At 38.6% G+C, this 17,310-nt stretch overlaps 1 protein-coding gene across 12 annotated transcripts in view; it reads left to right on the top strand.

Moving 5' to 3' along the window:
• The window catches only part of tnn (tenascin N), a 39,755-nt gene extending 22,725 nt beyond the window's left edge, over nt 1-17,030 (top strand). For 2 of the 12 annotated variants that reach the window (XM_016679116.1, XM_007567006.1), the window contains exons 9-19: nt 1,507-1,770; nt 2,860-3,120; nt 4,359-4,622; nt 5,260-5,523; nt 10,463-10,593; nt 11,768-11,906; nt 11,997-12,148; nt 13,108-13,204; nt 13,335-13,499; nt 13,987-14,150; nt 15,733-17,030. In XM_016679116.1, the coding sequence (XP_016534602.1) occupies nt 1,507-1,770; nt 2,860-3,120; nt 4,359-4,622; nt 5,260-5,523; nt 10,463-10,593; nt 11,768-11,906; nt 11,997-12,148; nt 13,108-13,204; nt 13,335-13,499; nt 13,987-14,150; nt 15,733-15,885 (2,054 nt within the window). In that variant the 3' untranslated portion in view covers nt 15,886-17,030. Of the gene's footprint in view, nt 1-1,506; nt 1,771-2,859; nt 3,121-4,358; nt 4,623-5,259; nt 5,544-10,462; nt 10,594-11,767; nt 11,907-11,996; nt 12,149-13,107; nt 13,205-13,334; nt 13,500-13,986; nt 14,151-15,732 lie in introns of those variants that run through there. The other 10 variants (XM_016679119.1, XM_007567009.1, XM_016679121.1 and 7 more) reach the window with 7 other exon arrangements.
• The last annotated feature ends 280 nt before the right edge of the window (nt 17,031-17,310 follow it).

A 17,310-nucleotide genomic window follows, 5' to 3' on the forward strand; every position in this document is an offset into this window, starting at 1 on the left:
AGATTTGATATAACTTTGGGATTACATTTGATTCAAGGGGCCGGCATTTTGGCACATACGTTCTCGGGAAAGCATCAAAAATATCTCTGATTTCCAACAGATTCTACTACATTGGATCCTGTAGATCATGTTCTTTGTCACTTTCAATGTACAGTGAGGATGTGAGGCTGAGAGGCTGCGGTTGATAAAATGCAGCCTGTTACTCTGAGCTGTGTGGTCAATGATTCAGCCGAACATGCCACCTATAATGGATAAGTTATTTTCCGAGTGACCGAGGCCACAGTTTGTGTTGCATAGCCCCAGATGCTACACGGCCAGTGAAGGAGAACATTTGTGGTAACAAGATCCATCATACACTACAACTTAGGAACAAACAAGTCCTTGCAGCGCTTGCAAAACAAAAAAAAACAAAAAAAAAGTCAGAGTGAATGCTGTATTTGCTCAGTCTGATGAGGGGGAAAGTATTGTGCAGAAGAAAAAGCATGCGCAATTAAATGCAACTTTTATTCAAGAGGTTGGAAACGTGGAACATTTTTATTTTTACTTCAAGCTTACTGTGATGTCACTGTGCTTTTTTTTCCACTGGCACAGATATCTACTCTATGCCACCCCACTGTATAACTTAACATATTCTCAGAAGGTTTGTTGTTTAATTAAAGGAAACTAGAGTAAACATGTAGTTTAATGCCGTCATATTGTAGAGTTGGGAAAATCTACACTCTGTATGGTATTGATTTATTTATTTATTTATTTATTTTTGAGTGATCAAATCCACTTAAAAGGTTGTCAGCCTCTAAAGATACAAAGACAACTTAATGAGCGACACTTAGAAAACCTGACAAAAGAGAACCATTATAAATTTTCCCTCTAGTTTAACTCTCTGTCAGACAGTGTGTCATCCAGGACCTGAAAGTAACAGCAGAAGAGGACAGAAGAGACAAGGAGGGAATACAGAGTTAGATGGGGGCACACTTCCTTTCTTGTTGCGGATGGATCTTCAAAAAGTTTTGGCGTTCCAGGCTGCACACTGACAGAAAACTGACCTTGACTGAGTCACATCCACAGAGCAACGATCCCAAATGATGATCGCTTTTACATCTCCGTCCACTTCCTCTCTTACGATGCCTCTGTGACTCTTATGTTTTATTTTCTGTCATCCTGTCCTTGTTGTTTGGCTTTTTTCACTTTCATGGAGTTTCTAAGCATAACTTAGCCACAGATTCATACTCGCGGACGCTGGCCGCTTCCCCCTCACCCTCCGTACATCTCCAGTGATTCTCGGAAACAAAAGCTTTATGTTTTCACATCCTCAGGAGCTCATAAGGTGGAGTTCACTGAAATGAACATGAGGATGACTGGATGGGTTGTGTGGCCCTGAAACCTCTGATTATGTGTGGCCAAATAATCAGTGTCACACCGCTTTTTATTTTGAGCAAACACAAACTGTATTCTAGTAATTTTACTCTGCGCTTAAACTATTTTTGCTGTGTACCTTCTCTTGTTCAGACATCGATGCCCCAACAAACTTTGTCACTACTGAAGTAACTGAAGACACTGCAACCGTCTCCTGGGATAAAGCCCAGGCGGAAATCGAAGGCTACATGTTGAGCTACACGTCTGCTGAAGGCTCCAGCTCGGACATCTTTGTAGGGCGTGACAGCACCTCCTACAGGCTGGTTGGTCTGAGGCCTGGGGTCCTCCACACGGTCTACATCTGGGCCTTCAAGGGAGACAAAGTCAGTGGGAAGAGTTCAACTGAAGCCGAAACAGGTAAACGTTGAGAGAGACTCCCGGGCCTGTTTTGTGAGCTTGGTTTGATTTTGTGTCCTCTGTAAGCTAACATTTAGGTTAATGCTACTCGTGTTCGGTTCACAGCTAAGGTAAGAAACAAACTAAAAAGCTGTTGATTTTGATTCTGCATTCTGGATCATTGCAGCGTTAAAAGAGACTTAAGTCTTTTCACACTGTCACCCAAATTCACAGAATGACATAAATAATGCTTTTGTGATAATAACTAAAAAAAAGACAAATAATCTAAGAAGTTACATCCTGTAAAATACATCTATGATCTTTTAGTTTCTGGGTTTTCTACAATTTTTCACTTTTTGTTGTCATAAAAAGCCCAATAAATGGGTGTAGACATTTCACATCAACCACATTAACCTTCCCTGTCCTAAGTGAAAAAGAAAAGTTTGACCTTCTTCTTACAAAAGGTATTTTGTTATCATTAGTTATATCCTTTATTTGAAAGCAATTCCCCCAGCCTGTGTCTGAATGTCTGTAAAAGGTTTGAAAGTTTAACCATGTCAATTTTCTTCTGAATTCTCTTCTCAATTTGAAAAAGAAAAGCTTCTGATAAGTTAAAGCTTTGGCACAGTTAGTACATTTTCAGTTGTTTACTGGTGTCTATCTGTACTTTTTAGTAAATACATTACCTTATATCTATTTTGTGACATAAGAAAAATCATAAGGAATAGGTTGGAAATGGAGTTAAATGGTTTACTTGCTTAGTATTTGCATGACTTTTTTAATTTAACATAGTTCATAGTATGCCCATGATATTGCTGCTACCACAACAGTAATATGATGTCAGAGTTGGATTTCATCATTTATTAGTTTTTTTTTTTTATAAAAAAGCTGTCCAATTGGGCCACTTTAAAGAAAGCACAACAAATTAGTATCTGATGAAAAATTTAATCTGAATTCTAACACCAAAATTTCCGTTTCCAAGTTTGACGTCATCACTGTTTTTAACCTCATTAACTCATACACCTTGCTAAATCATAGATATGTCATTTTTATTCCGCTTTGCTTTTTAACAATTAAAGTTATGTCTACTAAATGTAACTTCCTGTGCAGAGTTGGATGCTCCTACTAACCTTTCAGTCGAAGATGAGACAGACTCCAGCTTCAGAGTTTCCTGGGATCCCACCGAGGCACAAATTGATGGCTACATGCTCGCCTATAGCTCCGCTGATGGGTCCAGGGAGGAAACCCAAGTTGAATCTGGAAGCTCTTATGCGCTCACTGGCCTTAGGCCAGGGGTCGTCTACACTGTCTACGTCTGGGCTGTCAGGGGAAGCAAAGCCAGCAGGAAGACCTCAACACAAGCTGAGACAGGTTTCAGATCCACAACGTTCTCACAACCACAGCGATTAATCATTTTAATGGCTTGAAGCTTATTTGTTAACCTTGACAAACGCCTTTCCTCTAGCATGATAAATAGCTGGGTGACATGTTAAGGAAAATAATTAAAAAAAATAAAATTATAGTGGGATGTAAGACACAAGATGGCAAATAAAGCTTAATATACAGCTCAAACTAGATATGTACGTACAAACAAAATCCTTTATACTGATACTAATTACTTACTAAAATCTAAATGTTTCCTGCTTTAAGTCAGCTTTGATTAACAAAATTATTTCTGTTTACTAAATGCCAGAATTTTGAGTGCAGTTTTTATTTAATTAATTCAATAATTTACTTTTTTTAAATTTAGAAGTTTACATATATTTTTCTTAGTAATTAGCATAATTGCCTGCATTTTGACGTTGGTTAAATTTCTTGCATAGTTTTCCTTAATCTTCTTGCAATAATTTGCTGTAATTCGAGCTGATTTATCACCAAACTGGTGCAAGTGGTGAACAATTTAAAACATTGACTCTGCAACCTCCGTGCTTCGCAGTGGGTGTGGTGTTCACAGGCTGGCAAGTTTCTCCTTTGTCCTTCATGGACAAACATGTCAATTTTAGTTTTGTGAGACCTCTGGAAATGTTTAAAAAAACAACCCTGTAATACAGCTGATAATGTTGCTTTTAAATGAGTGGTTTCCTCCTCACCAGCTGATGTTTCATTTAATGTCAGTGCAGCATAATGTAGATAATGAAACTCTAAACAGCATTAATCAGCATATAAACCTAATGTTTTGCATCCACAGCAGTGCTTTCAAATGATTCCGTTGTTGTCATCTGTCAGAAGGTAACAGAGCCATTATGAAACCTTTTGGGCTTTCTTGAGGAAAAGGACACTTTGTGAATGTACATTTCTGAAATTGCTGAAAAGTGGTGAAAAATAAATATTTTCTCTCATTATTCTGGCATTAGAGAAATATAAATAATACCGGTGATCCTAACAGAACTAACACACAGAGTGTTTATCCTGGGAAAAATAACGTCCTGCGTTTCTTTCTACATTAAATGTACATCTCTGAGTTGAACTGTATGTTCCATGTCTCAGTTAAAAACATGAACTGAATTGGATTGAGATCTTTTGTCAGTTTGCAGTTTGTCACCCATCTATTTTGTGTAGTTTGCTTTAAAGAGCTGTACATTAAATCCACTACCAACATCTTCCCTTAGAGCTGGACGCCCCAGCTAACCTCGTAGCTTACGATGAAACCGAGTCCAGCTTCAGCCTTTCCTGGGATCCAGTCCAGGCAGAAATTGATGGGTACATCCTCACCTACACCTTCCTTGATGGATCGAGTAAAGAAATCCCTTTGGGCCCCGACAGCACCTCTTATTTGCTGACTGGTTTAAGGCCTGGAGTCCTCTACACTGTCTACATCAAAGCCTCGAGGGGAGACAAAACCAGCAGGACAATATCCACACAAGCTGAGACAGGTTTCAGATCTGCATCTCTTTGTTTAGAACCATGACACTTCATAATCTTAAGACTTTGTGGCTAATTTCTAAAATTTGCAAGCTTTTTTTTCTTTCTTACAGGGTAAAACTGAGATGATAACAGAATGATGGATAAAACCTATTCAATAAATTAGAATATCATTAAAAAGTCCATTTATTTCTGGAACTTTATCACCAAGTGAAACGCATTATATAGATTAATTACACACAGATGGATGTTTGAAACCCTTTACTTCGTTAATGGTTAATTATAATCATTTTCTGCTTGCAGCTAATGAAAACATGACATTTAAAGTTAGAATACTACATCAGGCCAATAAAAAACAAAAAACAAAGAAACATTTAACGCAGAACTGTAGCCTTAATGAAGAACATGTTTAATACCTGCTTAAAGGTGATAATTTTCAGAAAGTACTTTTAATCTGACAAATGAGCCTCATGAGAATGTATATTCTAATTTATTGAATGTATAAATTACAACATGTACTTTCAAGAATATTGTTCCCCAGTTGGATTGAGATCTTTGAAACGGTTTTATTTTTCCCACCTGCCTCTTTCATGCATTTTGCTATATAGAAACGTCTGTTTAATATCAGCTACTAACATGTTTCTCTAGAACTGGATGCTCCAGCTAACCTCATAGCCAGAGGCGAAACCGAGTCCAGCTTCAGCCTTTCTTGGGATCCAGTCCGAGCAGAAATAGATGGCTATATCCTTACCTACACCTTCCACGATGGCTCTAGTAAAGAGATCCTTGTGGGGCCTGATAGCGCCTCTTATGTGCTGACGGGTTTACGGCCTGCGTTCATCTACACTGTCTACATCAAAGCTGTGAGGGGAGACAAAGCCAGCAGGACAATTTCAATACAAGCTGAAACAGGTGTCGCATATCAGGCTTTGGTAAACCAATTTTCCCTTTGATTGTGTCCTTGTTTGAACCATTAAGGAATTCAAATGGCCTGCAACTACATTTCTGTTAATCAGGCAACCATGTGTCCCGCTTGTAAACTCGAGAAATGTGCGACCTTAAAATGCATCACTGACCGAACCATTTATAATGTCCATAAAGTATTTTATAGTTCTCCTTTATGAATTCATCTATATTTTTTTCCAACTTCCTCTTTAAGTCGTGACGAGCATAACTGTACAAAAAAAATAAATAAGTAAAATAAATAGTCACCATAACTATGAATTAAGTCGAGCTTTAAAGCTGGCTCCTCCGGAGATAACGTCTGCTCAGCCTCATGCACAACTTGTGTTTTTATATCTCTTCTATCCAGGACCTTGACTTCATATCCCTTGAAGTTTTGGTGCATAGTGAAAGGTCTATATTTAAACCGAAATAAAAGTCCCGACAATTACTCTGAGTCACCTACTCAAAGTAGGCAGTCCCTGTGATCTCAGACTTTATGGAAATATCAAAAGTTCAATCAGACTGCATGACCGGTTTCTGGGAACGTCTATGTTTAAGTCTCATCTCAGATTCCCACTTGTGTTTAGGTGTGGACTTTGTCTTTGCTCTTCCTACATGAATACGCCCCACAGCCTTAAGTCTTTCTGCAGCCTCTGGGACATGTGTCACTGCACACGGCTTTCTTGGACCTTGTGGTCATGCACTTGTTTTTTATTAAACCTATTTTTAGCTCGGCTGAACAACCGCTCTGCATTCAGTGGTATACAGCCTCTCTACAGCCTTTTAGCAATGTCCACAGTCTTCTTAGAAAATGAGTTGGAACAAAATTAGGATAGCGAAAGCAAAAAAAAAAAAAAGGATTTATCAAAACAATTTTTTGTGGAAAAAGATGAAAAAGCTATTCAAGGGGTCTGAACAATTTTGGATTCCTCTGTATTTAATTTTCTTGATGAATTGGCTCACGTCTCCCTCAGCTGATCCATGCGGGATCAGAAGGGTAATACACATGTCCCAAGATAGACCTGTGATTTCCTTTCATCCTGTCACAACCACAATGTAAGGGAATCTCTTAGAATCGTTCTTACTTTTATTTGGTACACACGTCAAGATACGACTCCCTTGTTGTGTTCTCAGAGAAGTGAGCTCTTTGTACTTGTTAGAAAACTTTATCCCAGAATCTTTTATTCAAAAGGATGCTCATTTGAGGCACCAAAGTCTGTTTCAGCAGCATCCTTAGAAGGCTGAAACAAGTCTGAACGCCACAACTTCCTCCTCATTAGCACCTTCTGAGATAACGTCAGCAGCAGTTTATTCATTAATCTGCAACTTGAGTGTACTATCACTTTTACTCGAATTCCCTGGAGTACCTTTCATCTCACCGGCGCAGAATAGCTTTTGATAGAGGAGGAGGGTAGGATACCTGGAGAAACTTGGCTCTCGGATTAAACGCTAACTCTCAGCAGTCTTAAACGGCAGCAACGTTTTAGCTTCAGTGATTTGAAATATTCTGCATCTCGACTCAAACTGAAGCACTTCTGGATTAGATTTTTTTTTTCTCATAAAAAGCAAAGATTTAAAAGGATTTGCATGAGAAATTATTATTTTTTGTGTTTCCTCATGAATCCCTGTCTTGGCAGCGACCAAGATTTTCTTTCATGATTTTTCTTAAGAGCTCCAGAAAGAGTTGTGCAAATTGACGACACAGATTGCAATATTTATTTGATACATCTCAGCCAAATTTCATTACCTTTTACATTTAGTTAAAGAACATGATCGCCACTCTGTACAGTCACTTTACCATGTTCCTCTTCCCCCAAATCAGTTCAGTTATCTGAACGTCATGATTCCTGCCAGAGCTGACGAATACAGTCCATTTAGTCCACACTCTGTCAGTTTCTGCTGGATCCATCTCTGTTCTCGGTGGTAGAGGTTGTCGGAAAAAGTCTTAAGAAGACAGTCGATCCTTAGAGTGCCATCAGAGAAATAGAAACTTATGAATTTAGTCTCGGATTAAAAAAAAAAAAAACAGCAACACAGAGATGACCTCTTACTTGCTGACAAGTCTAAGACCTAAAGTTACACACCGCCTATAGTCCAGGCCATCAAGGAGGACAAAATGTCCCAGAAGATTCCAACAGCAGCAGAGACAGGTTGATATGATAAAGACAGGCAGTTTGCTTTTAGTGGTGATATAATTTTAATATTTCTTGAAATGGTCTGCCAGATTAATGCCTTTCTTTCCCCATAATATGTCCAACCAAATTTCCACCCTAAAACCAATTGTTCTGACTGGAAACCGGGAGTTTCACCAGGAATTTTAAAGCTGCATTTAGCACTGCGTCCCGGCTGTTGTTACATACTCAGTTTTAAAGAGATTTTTTATGCTGTTTTGGTTAATTAAAAAAAAAATAAAAAGATTTCAGTGTGGGACCTCTTAAAAAAAAAAAAAAAAGTATTTTCCAGCCGGTCAAGGTGAAGAACATATGGCATTAATTTTCAGGTAACAAAGGCTCCAAAGAGAGTAAAGGAGGCGATCTCGTTGGAGAAATTTTAGGTGGAGAGGCAGAAAAGGCACAATCTTACAGATAAAGAGGATGTTTAAATTACTTTCGGTCTTTTCAGACCATTGGTCTCATTTTCCTGAAAGAATCTGTGTAATATTCATATCATGTTTTATCCATGCATATTTTTTTTTTTTCACCTCTGCCCACAAATCTTCTTTTAATTGACAGAAGAGTTTTGGTGACACCCCAAAACTTTTACTTTTTTTTTTTTTTATCTTTAATGCACTTTGTAGTACAGTATGCACTACAACGTGCAATGGATTTACCTTCAGAAAATCCAATGTTCAACTTCCTTGCTGGTGTCGTGACATTCCTTTTAATATTTTCACACAATGGTCTTTCTTTATGATGCCATCTAGTTTGTGAAGCAAAACACTCGCACAGCTTCTTCTTACTACCGAAATCGTCATACCAGGGGTGGCCAAGTCCAGTCCTCGAGAGCCACCATCCTGCAACTTTCAGATGCATCCCTGCTTCAACACACCTGAATCAAATGAATGGCTCGTTATCAGGCCTTTGTAGAGCTGATCCCGGTCTGTTGGAGTAAGGATACTTCTAAAACTTGCAGGATGGTGGCTCTCGAGGACTGGACTTGGCCACCGCTAGGTTGTTATGGCTTCTTTCTTGGTGAGTGGACTTTCATCCCAAGTTTGGTAAAGGAATCTTTTGACTGTAAATAATGACACTCTTACCAGCTCCCTTCCACATGTTTTCCTTTTATTCTGTGCTTGATGGACACAATTCGCATCAAAGCATTCTCTTATCTGGGAGTCCAAACCAACATCCTTCCTGAACATATGGATCATTCAGCATCATTTATTTATTTTCATTTTTATAGATTTCATGGTGTAATTCACCACGAAAGACAGACTGAATCCTAAAATCCCGTTTACAGCAGCGTCCTGGACCCAAAAGCAGCTGAAGGCAGCTGTAAAGAGCAACTCATGCATAACATTTTAGCACATCACAAAACATCAAAGGTCACCAAAATATCTCTGATTTATCTTGATTTTGTCATGATGTCACACAGGTCTACAGATCTACCTGAAATAATTCATGTTAACCAAACAAAGCCATGATGTCATCATTTAGTAATCCCAACTGGCCTATAAGTTTCTTTTTTTCTTATACAACGCACGTAAACATCTGATTTCACCTGTTCAGACAGAACAAGAGAGGCTGTCAGATTACTTGGTCTTTGCTAGGGCCTTCCATAAACAAAAGGGTACGTAACTCTTTATAGGCCCTTTATGAACTGTGATGTAGTGAACTTCTAAATTGCGGAACACAAGTGAACAAAGCCTCCCTTTCAACCGAGAAATAATTCCCACAGACGAAGCCAAGTCACTGGTTACGTCTCATAATTCGGCATAAAAAGAGGCTGCACATGTGAGCGGCTGGCAACAGGGCCATCTTTGTATTCGCCAGATGATCTGTAAAATCTCTGGGGAGCTTTAAGTGAAAGCTAACTCTTTTTCAATTAGGCAGTAAATGGCAGCGTTTTAGATGATAAACATTTCATCATAAATAGTCAGACTCCATCAGTGGCTTGAGACCAGCGTGGCGCTGACTTCAAACATAAAAGCTGCTGTTGCGTCGAAAATCGTCTGGGTTGCATAAAGGGATGTGCTGAGTAAAAGCACCAATCAAATTTTAAAGAACTCCTTTAAACATAAGGGGTTTTTTTTGTTTGTTTTTTTTAAAGGAGAATGTTGTTCACCACCTGTGTTATCAATGATGCTATTTCTCACTTTTCACTCTTTGACATTCTACATAACCTTTTAAATGTATTTTTTGTACAGAAATTAACTTGAACTTTGAATGTTTCTGAAGTGAAACTGCTGATTTGTCTGTGACGATTCTGGGCCTTATGGCGTCGCTTTCTTTAATATTTTGATCCATGGGAGGTTAAAGCCCCCGCTGCTTTAGCTCACCTCACCTCGTTGTATCAAACACAATATTGCAGCATGTGTTTCAAATAACATTTTCAAAGCATTTCAATAAGAGCAAGCAAACCTGCCAGCTTATCTGCAAACTAAAACTGAGCTGGCAGATGCCACATGCTTCTGAGGCACTTCAAGACCTGAAAGTCACACGAAACCCACTTTAGACTTATGAAAAGAGTAATGATAGCTTATCATAAAGAGCTTTAGATCTAAAGACAAACACTAGTAAAATTTAAAACAATGGAACTAATCAAAAGTAAAGAGTATCTTCTTGGGAGTTATAGTCTACGGAGAATTCACTTGAATGGATGCAGCACAAAATATTATCATACATGTGAAAGAATAAGATAATGTTTCTTTGCTGTGATCCTATCTGATTTACATGCATGCCTACAGAAATCGACTCCCCTAAGGACCTAAAGGCTTCAGATGTGACGCAGGATTCAGTTTCCTTGACTTGGGTTCCTCCTCTGGCCGACATCAATGGTTATGTCCTCACTATTAGAGACGAAGAAGGAAAATTACAGGTACTCGGCTGCATGGTTTGTTTTGCGTTTTCTCAACTAAATGGGTACACGTCTTTAAAAGTGACTTATAAGTGCAGATCATTTCACTTTAGGGTGCAGGTGTGTCTCGATAACTTAGGGAATTGAAAATTGTGTTTCAGTAATTCAATTTGTGTCTTATTTTGATTCATTAAACACAGTCATGTATTCCAAATGTTAATTTCTGCCATTTTAAAGGGCATTTTAATGTTTTATAGTTGACAAAAATTAAAATTCATTTCTCAGAAAATAAGAATATTATATAAAACTAATCCAAAAAAAAGCACAGGAAGTTTGGCGATGTGCTATGCTATATATGCCAATACTTGATCAAGGATCCTTTTGCATGAACTGCTGCATCACTGCGGTGTGTGATAGAGAAGATCAGCCTGTGGGGTTATCTGAATGATGACGAGGAAGCCTGGGTCACACTGTCTGCATTGTTGGTTCTGGTGTCTCTCGTCTTCCTCTTGACCGTTCCCCACAGATTGTCGATTGGATTCAGGTTGTTCAACTTTGCTGGCTAATCCAGTGATACCAGGGTCTTTCAACTATTTTCTGCTACTTTAAGCAGTATGGGTATATGCCAAGTTCTGAAATCAGTTTGTCTGTACAGATTGTCAGCAGAGTCGAGCCTTAAGTGCTCTGAAGTTTCAAGGGCTTTGCACCAACTTTGAACTTTAGAGAATAGCTCAACACCAGCAGATGGCATGGCTTCCTAAATTATCACTGGCTGTGTAAACTTCACATCGGACCCCATGCCACTTGCATTCTGTGCCGCTCCACTCTTCCCTTGGTCTCAAATGTCGATAAAACTGTGAACGCTCAAAAAAGCACAACTTTTAATGAACGTGTGTGGCGGTCCAAATCAATAGCTTGCTTGAAAGCGGAGTTCATCTTTTTCTAATCTTTTATAACCCATAACTGATTCCTCTTTTTGTAAAAGCTGTGACATTGAATTTAAGTGCTTTGAAAGGCTGACCTCTTGTGGTCACAGAAAAAACAAATCAAGGATGAATAGATTGCAAAAAAATGAATGAAAATTAATTTAATCTAAACCATCACTTGACCTGATGATAAGCTTATGAAGATAATTATCATTGTCCATATTGTAAAAACATGTTTTTTTTTTGTTTTTTTTATCTTATTTTACCAGACTATTGAAAATACGCTCGCCTCCAGCAAGAGACGCTTCGCTGCGTCCAAGCTGGAGAGGGGAAAGAGGTACATTGTCACCATTTATGCCTTTAGAGGCAGCAAAAGGAGTAAGGTGGTGGAGACCTTCTTCAAAACAGGTCAGCATTCTTCAACTAAAAACAACTTTCTGCTATTTGTCATTGTATTCTATTTTTTAATATGACTTTCCTTCCCTTTGTTGTTATTAGTTGCTCTGCTGTACCCCTTCCCTATGGACTGTGGACAAATAATGAAGAACGGCAATAAAAACAATGGTGTCTATACTGTCTACATTAATAATAACCAATCCAAGCCAATACAGGTTTACTGTGACATGACCACCGACGGAGGCGGTTGGCTGGTATATTATTTTTGACTGACTTCTCAAATTATGTAGAATTTGTATTATATAATGCAGTTCTGTGAAAAAGCAAACTTCTGTTCTTGCCTTTTTGTCACACTTAAAGGTTTCAAATCATCAGGCTATTTTTTTATTAGACAAAGATAAGGTGAGGAAATAGGATAGGTATTAGAACCAACATTTTGTTGAATTTCACTTGCAAAAGTAACTTAGATCAAACGAGCCTGATAACAAGAATTTGGCTGAAAGCATCTCAGAAGCAACACATCCACAACTTTTCCAGCAGATTACAAAGGAACCCAGAGCAACACCAAGGTCAGAGCAGGAGGTGAGGCGTCCAAGATTTAACCTTTGACCCCACAACCTTTTTTTTTTACCCTGTTCGGTTTTTGTGGGTCCCCTTTTTGTGTGTGTGTGTGTGTGGCTTTGGAAACTAACAGTCTGACAGGACATCCTCCCTGCTTCACCGTTGTCCAACCATGAAATTTGCCACACTCCTCCTGAGAGTCGTGCTGAGACCATGGGAGTGTTAAGACAGAGCATAACACTTAAACCGTAGCTCATCAAACAGAACAGAAAGGCCTGTCTCATAAACTGCATAAATCATCTTGATGAGCCATAAGACTTTCAGGAAAATATTCTGTGGACTGGACTGGAATGGAAGGTGTTCAATTCATTATGTTTGGCAACGCTACATATAACGCCTACATTCAAAAATGATGGTGGTAGTTTGATGAACTGGATCAGCTTTTCCTTGATCTAAACCTTTAAGTGTGACAAAAAGAATACAAAAACCAATAAAACATGTAAACGGGCAAATACTTCTTCACCACTTTCCAATACATAAAAATATCGACAAGTTTTACGCCTATTTGAACATGAGCTTCTACTCATGAACTTCTTTTTACATATTTCTAATCCAACATCTGTAAGTAAAAATTCGTTCCTGATGCTTTCAGGTACTTCAGCGGCGTAACACTGGGAATCTGGACTTCATGAGACGCTGGCGGCAGTACATAGCAGGCTTTGGCAACCTGACAGAGGAGTTCTGGATTGGTGAGCGACTTGGTGTTCCTGTTTTGTGGGGTAGAGCTCTATCTGCAGACTATAAAACACGCTCATATGAGCTGTAATTGTGCATCATGTACTCCCTTCGATTTCTGCATCTGTTTATTCGCTGTCACAGGTTTGGATAAGATACACGAGCTAACCAACACTCCCACGCAGTATGAGATCAGGTTCGACTTGGGCCTGGGCTCAGATAGAGCGTACGCCGTTTACGACAACTTTAAGATCGCTCCGGTCAGACAGAGATTCAAGCTCACCATTGGCAAATACAGAGGGACAGCAGGTGGGTCTCGGCATGTAAAAGTCTGTGTATGTGAGAGCTGGAAGCACTGCTTTCATAAATTATAATTTTTTTTTAACACCCACATACAGTGATGCATACTGAGAATGTGATGGCAGATTTAGAAACAAGACAGATGGGGGCAGTAATTGAGGGGTTTGAAACCCTGTGCACACCAACCATTATGTAAACACACTTTAGCAACGTGTGAGATTTTTGCTTCAAAAGGTTACAGTAAGCCTGACAGAATATTTAAAGAGAAAGGGTTTGTTTTTTGTTTTTTTTAAACATGCAGTAGTCAAATCCAGAAACACAAAATGAGACACGGTGTGCATATAACCCAGAGTTTGCTGAGGCAGCGTCTACCTGAGTCCTCTCTACTTTTATAAATCCCTCTGCTTCTAAACACATGACTCAGAATACCTGGGCAGATGAGTACAAGCCAATGCGAAGTATTTACAGAAATCTTGTTTTTACTGATGACTTCCAGGTGACGCCATGACCTACCATCAAGGCCGGCCCTGGACCACCATGGACTCGGATAATGATCTTGCGTTGACTAACTGTGCCAGGACCCACAAAGGAGCTTGGTGGTATGCAAACTGTCACTTGGCCAACCTTAATGGTAAATGGGGAGACAACACACACAGTGTGGTGAGTGAACAAGGAGGACACTTTGCCTTTATTACCTGGCTTGCTGAATGCTTTTCAAAACGAGTCTGGCCGACGAGTCAGGTCAGTGTTCAGTGTGCCTCGGTGAAGTAAATATACATAGTTGCGAGATAAACGTAGCATTTCTTTGCAAAAACAGCATTTAGGTAGAAGTGGTCACACTATTAAAGGGGAAGAAATTACTTTTTTTTTTCTTTTTTTTTGGTAATTTTAGATGAGGTTTTAGAAGACAATATACTTTTTTAAGTCTGATTTTGTCACCTTGCCGTTTTCCTTTGCCTTATTTTTAATTTCTAATTATTTTTGAACCCCTTTCATTCCATTTATTATGTTCTTGAGTACATTAGCTGTCAGTCAAAGTCAGACAAAAGCAACATCACCAATTCCCAGAAATATTAGTAATTGTAACAGTAAATAATGTTATTAAATGTTATTGAAAATCTTGTTGAGAGTTTTAAAGGTTTTACAATTTCCTGTTATTCAAATCTTCTTTTACAATTATTTGCACCCTCCCCAGTAAAGATTTACTAAAGGTCCTAAAATAACCCTTCTTTTGCTTAAGCATAAACTCATAATGCATTTTTAGAAAACAATTCTACTTTTAATTTTAGTGCATTTAATCAGAGGGATTATCTGGTATCTTATAAGCATTCTTTGTCAACGGAACTTCATATATCCTGACCAACATGCAGCATGTGGAAGATTTATTAACTCTCCATCTTTGCACGCACAATATTTTTGTTGTGATTTTATGCTACTGGAATATTAAAAAAAAACATATTTGATTACTTATTTGATTACTTTTTTACATATCTTCACATCTTCATTAGGAGAGGCGATAACCACTGGGAGAACTGTATATTTCTGGTCGTTTTCTACAGAAGACTTACATTTTACATGCAACTTTTGTCACAAAAATATCTGTTTCCTCTGCTGCAGTTTCTAAAAGTATACCGTAACACAACTATTAGAAAACATATCATGGTTATGTAGGATCTCTTACAGCTATGCTTAATTAAAGACATAAGGAAATTACTCAGAATGAGGATATTTCTTTAGAAATTAGGACAACTTGCTCCCAGCCCTTTGCTTATTGCTTGGTTTCTGTAATGCTGGGGAACAGCCAAAATGACTAAAATCCATCATCCAACGATAAGAAAACACATTTCAAGAGCCAGCTGTAAACCAGTAGTGTGTGTCGGTAGTCTGATAGGCAGTAAAAAATAAAAAAAACAGCAGTTATTATGTCTTAGAGAGACGGACACTTCAGAAAAAGCCAGGGGATTTCTTTGCTCTTGTCAAGATTCTATTCGTAGCATTTTTGCTGCAGATCTCAACTCCAGTGTTTGCTGCCAAAATGCAATAACAGTCAAAACAGGTTTGTACTCACATAATATGGACCCTGAGGCCGGTATTTATTACTTTCTTTTATTCTGCTTGTCTGTCATGCCACTTTCTTTTTCTGTGGCCCTGAATCTGTCTCTACCTTGCCTTCTTCACAATTCTGTTGCCTCTCTCACCCCCCTCTGCTCACTGTGCTCCTGATTTGCTGTTTTGCTGTTAGGGAGTCAACTGGGAGCCATGGAAAGGACATCTAACATCCCTGGACTTCACAGAGATGAAGATCCGACCGGTGGGAGCGTTGTCCAGCAGAAAGAGGCGATCGTTGATGGCCAGGGAGGGAAAAAGTAGAGTCTCAAACGGCTACAACAAATAGGAAAGCGGCCAAAAACTGCAACAGAAGCAGTCGGCACCATCAACCTTTGATCACACTAGATTTTGGTGTTTCTGTACAAATGTAGATAGATCACACAAGGATTTTGCAGACATGTGTGCTTCAAATATTGTATAATTTTTGGAGAAGGATGAGCATAACCAAAGCAACCAAAAATAACCCGCAGTAACTTTGTTTTTGTTTGTAAACAAATCAGAAAGCCCCGGTTTAGTGTGATTGTGGGGGAAAAACTGGTCAACAAGAAACTCGGTTGAATGAAGTCGCATGCTACGTGGAAGAACATGCATTTGTAGACAATCATGTCTTGCTGTTTTTTTAGACAACCTGACTAAAAACCTGAAAAAAATATAATGCCAAATAAAGTTTTTCTTTTATCTCCTATTATTATATTAATCTTAACCCTGTTTTAGAGTCACAGCTACGTTCCAATTTGAATTACATCCTCTGGGATATAATTCAAATATCCAGCATCCAAATAAGCAGCGTTGCTTGTGTGTTTAATGAATGGCTCATTTGTCAGCTGCTGAAGCATGTGCCCTTACTCTATTGATTATGCTGCCACTGTGCATCCAACACTGTCACATCACATAAGGCGGTATGACACAGGCCAGAAAATAACAACTGATTGCAGCCTCGAAAATCCAAATTGCTCCTGCTTTACATTCATATGACGGGGGACAGCTCGTATCAATCAATGTGACGTGTCCCCATCAAACGTCAATAACAATGACATTTGTTTGTGCCGCTCTCGAAAACCGAATGACCAAACTCCCGTTTTTAATCTGGAAAGCTGACATATGCTATTAATGTTGCGCTGGCTCCTACTCTGCTTAATTAGATTTTCTTAACACTTTTATCACAAACACAGTTTATGTGACAAGGACGTAGAGCACATCAATCAGCTTTTCAGCCAATCTGCCAGAATGGATTTGAAGTTGCTGAACTTTATAGGATTTTTTTTTTTTTTTTTATGCTGCAAAGCTTTTCATTTTAAAATTTTGTAACTAATTAGAATTATTGAACATTTGATCCTGATTAATAATATTTTCCTTACTAATTATGTTTTCAAACTGACATTATTCATTCTTTTTCACTGTAGTGTCACAAAATAAATCTGTTTTAATGAGTCCCTTGACCTTTTTTTTTTCCATCTTTTTTTAGTCTTATGTTGTGTGGTGTAGTTACAGCTCCTCTGTAAGGTTTGGATGTGGGGCAAAGGCTCAGGAGTAGTCCTAGAAGAAACTAGTTAGCACAGCTTTGATTCATTTTTCGCTTCTTATCTCCAGTGAGCTGTGTGTGTGTGTGTTTTAAATCGGAGATGGATCCATTTGTCATTATTTTATTTTGCTGTGGGACAAATCCAAACCCTTGGAAAGCTCTGTTTTTTGTTTTGTTTTTTTTTTTTTT

This window comes from Poecilia formosa, unplaced genomic scaffold (genome assembly GCF_000485575.1).
Source record: "Poecilia formosa unplaced genomic scaffold, Poecilia_formosa-5.1.2 Scaffold202, whole genome shotgun sequence".
NCBI lineage: Eukaryota > Metazoa > Chordata > Actinopteri > Cyprinodontiformes > Poeciliidae > Poecilia > Poecilia formosa.